This window comes from Trypanosoma grayi (genome assembly GCF_000691245.1).
Source record: "Trypanosoma grayi strain ANR4 Tgr_284_V1, whole genome shotgun sequence".
NCBI lineage: Eukaryota > Euglenozoa > Kinetoplastea > Trypanosomatida > Trypanosomatidae > Trypanosoma > Trypanosoma grayi.
Window position 1 is genome coordinate 8400 of NW_008825903.1, and position 8413 is coordinate 16812.

Consider the following 8413-nt stretch of genomic DNA (forward strand, 5'->3'; position numbering starts at 1 on the left):
AGGCGATGGTGTGGTGGTCGCTCGCTCGCGCGGACTCCGCGGACTCGTCGTTCGTGGCGCGCCTCGTCGTGGATCTCCTTAGCGTGGAAGAGAGCAGCCCGGCGGCGGTGCGCTCCGTCATGCCGTCGGCGCCGGCCACCTTGCCGCCATCGCAGGTGGGCCGCCTGAAGGTGCGCCTCCTCGACGTGCTGCTCGGCCTGTGCGACTACGACGAAGAGGGTCGCACGCTGCGTAACGTGGACGACTTCTGCAGGAGGGAGAGGGGCCGCGGCCTCTACGACGCCCTCGCAGCGCTCTGCGGACCGCGCAATGGCGCCATAGTGCAGGTGGCAGCGTTGCACCTCATTGGCCACGTTGTCATTGCGATGTACCCCCGTGTTTCCCTTTCCACCGCCTGCGCCTTATGCAAGGATGTCTTCCGGCACACGCCGCACGAGATGGCAAAGGCCGCGTGCGCCTCCATGATATTAAATGTGACGGCGTCTCTGCACACGTTGGGTCTGGTGGCTGCACTGAGTGATGTGGACGTGGCGCTGCTTCAAGATATGGCGGAGGCCCTGCGGAGTTATCGCTGCGCATCGGGGCATGACGCCAGTCATGAGGAGGTCATACATTGCCAGGGTCGCTGCATTTTGGATGTGCTGCAGCAGCAGCAGCGGCAGCTTGTGCTGCGGGAAGCTTAATACGTGTTCTGTGCGTGCGGTTAGAGTTCTGTAAAGCAGGCTGAAGTATAATGTCCAGCAACCCTCTGAACTCTTAAATGGCTGAAGTTTGGGTAAAAACAAACAAAAAAAAATTGCTGAACGTCTAAGAAGAGGTATGAGAGAGAGGAAGCGCCAAGGTATCGTTTTTGTGCCGTGTTTCCTTGCCTTTTTTGGTTTGCTTTGTTTGCGTTTAGGACTCTCTTTCTCCGCTGGGGTGGATCTTTTTCTTTTTTTTTTTTTTGGTCCCTTGCGCTCAGTTGTTGTGGCTTTTAGTCGTCGGACTCAGGACAAGTATAGAGAAGAATTGAAGGCTTTAAAACCAAGAAATTTAAGCACATTTCTCTCTCTATATTATTATTATTATTATTATTGTTATTATAATTATATATATATATATATATAATTCTAGCCATATATCTGCATCTCTAACATAGGCAGCGCATGAACAGCCAAGGCCCTGCAAAGCCGCATCCGCTGAAGGACCCGTGGTATGTGACGTATTTTCCATTTGTGCGGCGCAAAAAGAAGGGGAGGGACTTTGATGAGCAGCAGAAGCCGAAGGAGCTGGACTGGGTGAAAACAGCGGAGGAGTTGTACGCCACAATTAACTCCTTCCCGTCCTTCACGTTGCTGCCGGCCGACGATAATTTGGTCTTCACGCGCAACAAGGTGGATCCGTACTTCGAGAACTTCCCCGATGGAAACCGCGTTAGTGTGTTCACACGCACCAAGGCGCAGGGCGATCAGGCCATCGCGTTGGTGCTCGCCGCCGTCATGGGGGAGCACCTGCGCACCGTCACGAAGGGCGAGTGCGTTGCCGACGTGGTGCGCATTGCCCACAAGCCTGGCAGCGTGTACCCCGAGTCGCTGCGGGTAGAGGTGTGGCTGCGCAAGAGCGACTCCAGCGACAACGTGGTGCAGTACTTCACCGACCTCTTCAAGCCGTACCCCGGCATTAAGGTCTCCAACCGCCCCATCAGCGGGGAGCTGACCGCCGACTAATGCGTCACGCGAAGGGAAGGGGGAGGGGATGGGGACGATGGAGAGACTGGGATAGTGGGCTCGCAGGATCACCACCAGCACCGCAACAGGCCACAGGCACGCGCGCCACAACGAAGCGGTGGCGCAGGGAGAAGGGAAGGGGGTGCTTGCGTGTGCAGCATGGAAAGTCTCTGCGTCTGCTGTTGGGAAGCGTACAGACTTTGCGTCGAATGTTAGCAAGGACGAAGAAAAACAAAAAAAAAGAATGAAAGGAACGATAAAAGCGAGAAACATATGTGCTCCTTCTTTCTGAAGTCAAGCGCTATTCACCCACTGCGTAATAATGCGACAGTGCGATTGCGTTCACATGACATTAATTTGGTGTATGCATCTCGGGACGCCCCACCATTCTCATGCTGGCCCTTTTGTTTTCGTTTTTCTTTTCTTTTCCCTCAACAATGGGTGCCTTCGAAGCCGCATTCCTGCGCATGTCGGCCGTGCACGGAGCAGTAGGGGCGGAGGGGGAGGAGTACCTGCCGCTGACGGAGCGCTCCTTTCGCGTCCTTATTCGGCGCTACGAGGAAGAGGCTGCTGCGGCCGCTCGTGCGGTGGCAGTAAGTTGCGGCGAGGACACGGCAGGAAGCTGTAGAGACATGGCCGTGGCGGCGCAGTACATCGCGGACCTCGCGCACGACGCCCAGCGGCTATTCCGCAAGTTTCAGGCGTGTGGCAGCGGGAGTAGTGACAGCACAACGACGACAGCATGGACATTGGAGGATGTGCATGCTCTACGACTGTTGGGGTTTGATGTGCGCGGCATTGACGCGGTCTCCTTATCCTCCCCGTTGGAGGAAGAGGGGAGTCGTGTGGATGCGCGCGGCAGCGATCCGTCGCGGCGCCCCCAGAAGTCTAATTTAGACGCCCTGCTCTTCATGGAGCAGAAGCTGCAGGCACTGCAGTTGAAGGCCGATGGATTGGCCGCAGAGAACGTTGCCCTGCGCCGCACCGTGGCGGGGCGTAGGCGCACCGGGCAAAAAACGCAGACGGCGGACGCTGGTACACACGACCCAGTTGTGGCCCTTACAACCGCTCTCAACGAACTGAAGGACGCCTTGATTGGTCACCGCGAGCGTGCTTCCATCGTGCAGGAGATGCGGGAGAGGTTCGCATTGGCACTTCATGAAATTCGCGTGGGCGATCGCAAGGTGAGCGATGCTGCGTCAGGTGAAGCAGACTACCCGTACAGTGTCATTGAGGAGGCGTTTTGTGTTCTTCGCCGTGTGGATGCGTGCCAGCGGGTGCGTTACTGCATGGGAAACACTTGCGATGATGTGGAGCCTGTCGACACGGCTGTGATTCAGCTTCTTAACGACCTGGACTTCCCGTTCCCCGTGCACATTCGCCGTCTCGGGCCTGGAGGTGATTACTTCATTGACAGTCATGTTGAGATCAAACTAGTGGACCAGCAGCTTCTAGTGAGGCCGTGGCCAGCCGCTGGCCACCGCCTGAATCCGGCTGACGGCGGAGGCGCCAACCACAGCAGAAACAACAACAACAACAACAACAGTAAGAGTCGCCCACGGTACGAGCACCTCGCGAAGTACCTTATTCACCTGTATTCGCCCGCCATGGATTTGGACAAGGCGGCCGCCACTGAGGGTTACAATGTGGCGGATTTGCAACGCGACCAAACCAGGTACGAGAGCAGCGCGTGTCTTTGTGATCACATCGCCAGTCTGAAACACCAGCAGCAGCGACTTCGGCGAACTCTTGAGAATCGCTATCAGCAACTACAGCGGCATCAGCGGCGGCTTGAGGAGGGTCTTTCCCCCTCACCGAGCAGGCCTCTCCGCGAAGACGGCTTTATGTCAAGCGGTCACATAGACGCCTCGTCTGATCAAGCAAGACGTGCATGGAGGGGGAAAGAGACACAACGGCCTCAGTCCACCTCCACTGAAGATCGGGTTTCCCACATTCTACACTTGCTCGAGACGAATGGTCGAGTTCCTGACCTTTCGAGCCTCTCCAAGTCGGAGTTACAGTGTCTCAAGCGAACAACCCTTCGGCGGCAGATGCATGCCTTTAAGGGCTTCACCGGTGTCATTTCGCCTCGTTCCCGAAGTCAATCGTCGTGAAAACAAACAAAAAAAAAGTTATTCGGTGATTGTGGCAGCGATTGTTCTCTGCGGTGCATTCGGCAAGTGCGTTTGCGGTGAACCTACAATGGCAATGTCATTTGTTTATGCGTTTTCTGCGTGGGTTGCTTTGTTTTCCCCATTTCCTCGCCAGCCTATGTTGTTTCCTGCTCTTCTCCTTTTTCCCCAACCTCTGCGTTGGGAGCAGTTATTGAGGTATTCATAGCATCAAGGAAAGACGATCGTCACATGTCCTTTCCTAACGCCATCGTGACATGGCAGTGCCCGCGGCGACCGTCCCCTGTGGTGGAGGTTCTTCAGAGCTGCCCAAACCTTCTTGACTATCTGTGCGACGTGTCTAGTGCGGAGCAAATGCGGCGGCCGCCTAGTCCGCACCGCAAATTGTTTATTCTTTTCCCTGGTAACCCGGGCATGGTGCACTTTTACGAGCGTTTTGTAGAGCTCATGTCAATGCGGCGTTTTGACGTTCTTGTGATGGGTTTTGCCGGGCACAGCTTGGTGGATCAAAACAATGGTAGGCTATTTGACTTACAGGATCAGGTGGAGACCGCGGAGCACTTTCTAAATACGGTGCTCAGTTCATACGCGATTAAGTGGTATGGTAGCCACATATACATTGGCGGCCACAGCATTGGCGCTTTTGTTGCAATGCAAATGCTACCTCGCTTTTCATGTATTAAACGCTGCTTCTCACTCTGTGGTGTGATCTCGAAGATTCAGGCGTCGCCTAACGGTAAACGCTTGTTTTTCATAGGCGGTAGTGCGATTGTGTATGCGATTGTGACCTACTTTATTGCATCGTTGCTGTGGATGCCGAAGGTGCTCTTCTCCTTGGTGCTGCGATGGCAAGCTCCAGAGTTGTCACCCTCACTCCGACAGCTTATGACGAGGCATTTGAACCGCAGCGCCCTCATGAATTGTTTCACCATGACTAGGCATGAGTTTTTCCAGGTGCGTGATCTTGATCGACCACTACTGAAGGCGGTGGAGGGGCGAATGGTGTTTTACTACGTTCCAGAAGACAAATGGGTACCACCGCTGCACGCGTACGAAGTAAAGGAGGCATGCGGAGGGAGTGCCGTTTTCGTGATGGAGTCTGACACCACTGTAGCCCATTCATGGTGCCTTACCCACAATGAAACTGTCATTGAGAATGGTATATTACCTTTTCTCTGATTACATAGGGTCTGTGCAGGAATATGAATAAATTGTACGGTCGGTGACGTTGTCGGCATATCTTTGAGTAAGATTGTCTGTGGATTGGTGTGCGGGTGCCTCTGTGTTTATTTTCCTCTGAAGCGAACGCGTCTCACAACTCATAGGAACGACAGAATAAAAAAATATATATTGGGGGAAAAAAGGGGAGGAGACAAACGCCTTTTTCCTTCTATTTTTTTTTTTCTTGTTTGACTGTCGGTTGCTGGTGCGGTGTTGTAGTTCGTACGACTAAGTGGCATAGTCTCTCCCCCCGATGCCCCAAGGCGGCAATTCCCTCAATCCACACATCGTCGGGGAGCCCACATATGATGGGCTTGCCCGCTACATTGAGCAGAAGAATGTGAGGAAGATACTCGTCCTGGCTGGGGCTGGAATAAGCGTTGCGGCGGGCATTCCGGATTTTCGGTCCCCCAACACTGGCCTCTATGCGAAGGTTGATAAGTACAATCTCGCGTCTCCGACGGATGCGTTTTCGCTACAACTCCTGCAGGAGCGACCGGAGGTGTTCTACAATATCGTGTGTGAGATGGATTTGTGGCCCGGGAAGTTTTGGCCCACACCGGTGCATCACTTCATCAAATTGCTAGCTGACAAGGGTCGGTTACTGCGCTGCTGCACGCAGAACATTGATGGGCTTGAGCGGTGCTGCGGTATACCTAATTCGCTGCTGGTTGAGGCGCATGGTTCCTTCTCTTCTGCCTCTTGTATCAAATGCCGTTCCTTGTACGACATCAACGTGGCGAGCCAAGAGGCGAAAAGAGGCGAAGTGCCACACTGCACCCAGTGCGGCGGGGTTGTGAAACCTGACGTTGTTTTATTCGGCGAGAAACTTCCAGTTTCGTTTTTCCAGGCCTATGAAGACATCATGGAAACAGATTTGCTTCTCATCATGGGTACCTCGCTCCAGGTGCATCCCTTCGCGGAGCTCGCATTTAAGGTTCGACCCGACGTGCCACGTGTGCTGTTCAACTTGGAACGCGTGGGGGGATCAATGTTCCACTTCCCTACTGATGACATAGGGCCGTCCGCCACCGCCACAACAACTACTACTACCACCACCAGCAGCAGCAGGGGTGGCAGTGGCAGTGGCAGCGGCAGCAGCAGAAGTAGTAGCTCCAGCGAGGGCTTCTCTCAGTATAGGCACTACCCTGTTCACTCGGAGGATGTGTGCCGCGACATTTTCTTTCCCGGGGATTGCCAGACGTCGGTGCGCCGCTTGGCTGAGGCGATGGGCCTCGGTGAGCAACTGTCCGCGTCGATCCGCGAGGGCGAAAAGAAACGCGAGAGGAAGTATGAAGAATAAGGAGTTGTTATAATTGGCAACGGGGGGGCCAATAAGAAAAGCAACAACAACCCCAACAACAAACGGATTAAGAGAAACTCCCTGGAACGTGTTTGGGGGGATTAGTGCCCCCCCCCCCTTCAATGTTCTCCAAAAGTGAGTTTCCATTGCTCGATTCTCGTTTTCTGAAGCGCTAATGGTCCTCCCTTACTGCCATTTGGGCCTACTGTACTTGTGCGGTATTTGGTTTAGTTTACCGCTGTTGTATTTTTTTTTTTTGGAAAATTAATTATATCGCCTGCTTTTCCTCACCGCCACAAGAAAGTTCTAAGCAAGAGAGGGCGGCACGTGGGCTACGGCTCAACGTAGTCCAAAGCAAAAAGTTGTACGTGTGCTTGTGTGTTGGATAGTGTGGCTCTGTGAGTTTCGCAGCGTGGATGAAGGAGTTTAAGGCATTCACACGTTACCCCACGCGGCGACGGCAGCGCCGCAACATCATTCGAGTGGCTGTTGTCCTAGCCGTATTATTCTGCCTGTACGAGATATCCGGAAACCGCGAGGAGAAGAAGCCTGGGCAACCAGACGTCATCGAATCTGACAATGAGACAACCGCCATAGATGCGCCGAATGCGAGTGCGTTGCCCAAAATCACCCTCTACGAGGAACGTACCGCGCTCTGGGGCTACACTGGCAGTATCGACAGCCTCATAGAGAAGCGCGTGTCACCGAATGCGTTTGGACCCGCGATGATGCGTAGCCACGAGGGGACGCTGGACGAGTGGACCGTCACGAACGTCACCTGCGCACGCCTTAAACAGTTGGGGGTGACCGAGGAAGAGATGAGGCGTCGTTACACACGACACAGATTAGTGAAGGAGGCGACTGGATGTGATACGCTCTCCGTGCCGTTCAATCCTCGGCGTGATAAGCGTTGCGTTGAGTTCATGACGAACATCTCCAACTGGCAGGAGCTGGTGCCCATTGCGCAGTCGGAGGACCAGCGAACAATTAAATTCGGCATCATTTTCAAACCCCTCCACGTAACTCTGGAGAAGGGTAAAACCAATAACGATAGTACAATCATCATTCAGCGTCCAGTGGAGACAATGGTGAAGGTGCCGCAACTTCCGTTTCCGTCAGAGGCAGTTGGTGAGGTGGCGGCGTTCCATGCCGATCGCATTCTCTTGACACACCGCGTGCCCCCGACCGGTTGGGCGTGTATGCCGTTGCACATGATTGAGACCTGTGTGGCGGAGTACAAGGACCGTGCGGTAACCGCGGCGGTATTCCTTCGCATGTCAGGAGTCAGCAACTACGAGGAGTGGGTGAAGAAGGACCTCTTGGACTATGCGAAGCATCAACACCTCGTGGAGAGAAACAGTGGTGGCGATGAATGCATTGGTGTTTCAGTCCAACTAAAGATAGCTGATGTCGGACACTTTTTGTCAAGTGCGATGCGAATACCCTACGAGTCCCATAGAGACACCTGGCATGTATACTTTAACTTGGAGAATATGATTGCAGATAAGGGGATAAATTTCATGGACGAGCCGTCTTTTCTTGGCGTCCTGCATTTGGCGGAGATAAACATGTTTGACTACATCATTGGAAATATGGATCGCTCGCCGAACAAGAATAATTTTGTCGTGGGTGGTACACGCCTAGACTTGACGTTGGACAGCACATTCATGCTGCACCCAAATCAGCCTTCGTTCATCTACCTTGACCATGGTATGGCGTTTTACCGCAGGCGCCCGCGGCGGAACCCAATTACGAAGTCCCACGAGTCATTAAAAAAGAGCGGATCGGACACCTTCTGTCTCTTCCGAGGTCCGTTGCTGCGCCGCATCCGTGATCTAATGCAGCCCATTGGCGGCCCAAAGAAAGAGACCGTGTTCAGCTTGAGAATGAAAAAACGTCTTCCAAGGAGAGTGTATAGCACCATTGGCGGTGATGGTCTGCGCTATTGCTCGATGCGGGGTAGGGAATTGCTGGCGATGGCGGAGCGTTGCTTGACGAATGAACGTATACGACCCTACGTGTTATTTCCATGATACTTGGCCAAAAAAAAA

The 8413-nt window shown here is 53.8% G+C and overlaps 7 protein-coding genes across 7 annotated transcripts in view; all 7 read left to right on the forward strand.

Annotated features, from left to right (window-relative positions):
* Positions 1 to 168, forward strand: part of DQ04_02841040 (hypothetical protein) — a gene marked incomplete at both ends in the record, with an annotated part of 2436 nt that extends 2268 nt beyond the window's left edge. The window contains one exon of the mRNA XM_009312268.1: positions 1 to 168. This exon is cut by the window's left edge and continues 2268 nt beyond it. Within this exon, the coding sequence (XP_009310543.1) occupies positions 1 to 168 (168 nt within the window).
* Positions 169 to 365: 197 nt separating this feature from the next.
* On the forward strand, positions 366 to 683 carry DQ04_02841050 (hypothetical protein; the record flags this gene model as incomplete). The annotated part of the gene is made up of 1 exon (XM_009312269.1): positions 366 to 683. One exon carries the CDS (start codon positions 366 to 368, stop codon positions 681 to 683), a length of 318 nt encoding a protein of 105 aa, XP_009310544.1.
* Positions 684 to 1145: 462 nt separating this feature from the next.
* Positions 1146 to 1706, forward strand: DQ04_02841060 (hypothetical protein; the record flags this gene model as incomplete). Its single annotated transcript, XM_009312270.1, has 1 exon — positions 1146 to 1706. One exon carries the CDS (start codon positions 1146 to 1148, stop codon positions 1704 to 1706), a length of 561 nt encoding a protein of 186 aa, XP_009310545.1.
* Positions 1707 to 2173: 467 nt separating this feature from the next.
* On the forward strand, positions 2174 to 3820 carry DQ04_02841070 (hypothetical protein; the record flags this gene model as incomplete). The annotated part of the gene is made up of 1 exon (XM_009312271.1): positions 2174 to 3820. One exon carries the CDS (start codon positions 2174 to 2176, stop codon positions 3818 to 3820), a length of 1647 nt encoding a protein of 548 aa, XP_009310546.1.
* A 249-nt stretch (positions 3821 to 4069) lies between these two features.
* DQ04_02841080 (hypothetical protein) lies at positions 4070 to 5017 on the forward strand (the record flags this gene model as incomplete). Its single annotated transcript, XM_009312272.1, has 1 exon — positions 4070 to 5017. The coding sequence occupies one exon, from the start codon at positions 4070 to 4072 to the stop codon at positions 5015 to 5017; it is 948 nt and encodes a 315-aa protein (XP_009310547.1).
* A 295-nt stretch (positions 5018 to 5312) lies between these two features.
* DQ04_02841090 (putative silent information regulator 2) lies at positions 5313 to 6362 on the forward strand (the record flags this gene model as incomplete). The annotated part of the gene is made up of 1 exon (XM_009312273.1): positions 5313 to 6362. The coding sequence occupies one exon, from the start codon at positions 5313 to 5315 to the stop codon at positions 6360 to 6362; it is 1050 nt and encodes a 349-aa protein (XP_009310548.1).
* Positions 6363 to 6778: 416 nt separating this feature from the next.
* Positions 6779 to 8395, forward strand: DQ04_02841100 (hypothetical protein; the record flags this gene model as incomplete). Its single annotated transcript, XM_009312274.1, has 1 exon — positions 6779 to 8395. One exon carries the CDS (start codon positions 6779 to 6781, stop codon positions 8393 to 8395), a length of 1617 nt encoding a protein of 538 aa, XP_009310549.1.
* Between the last annotated feature and the right edge of the window lie 18 nt (positions 8396 to 8413).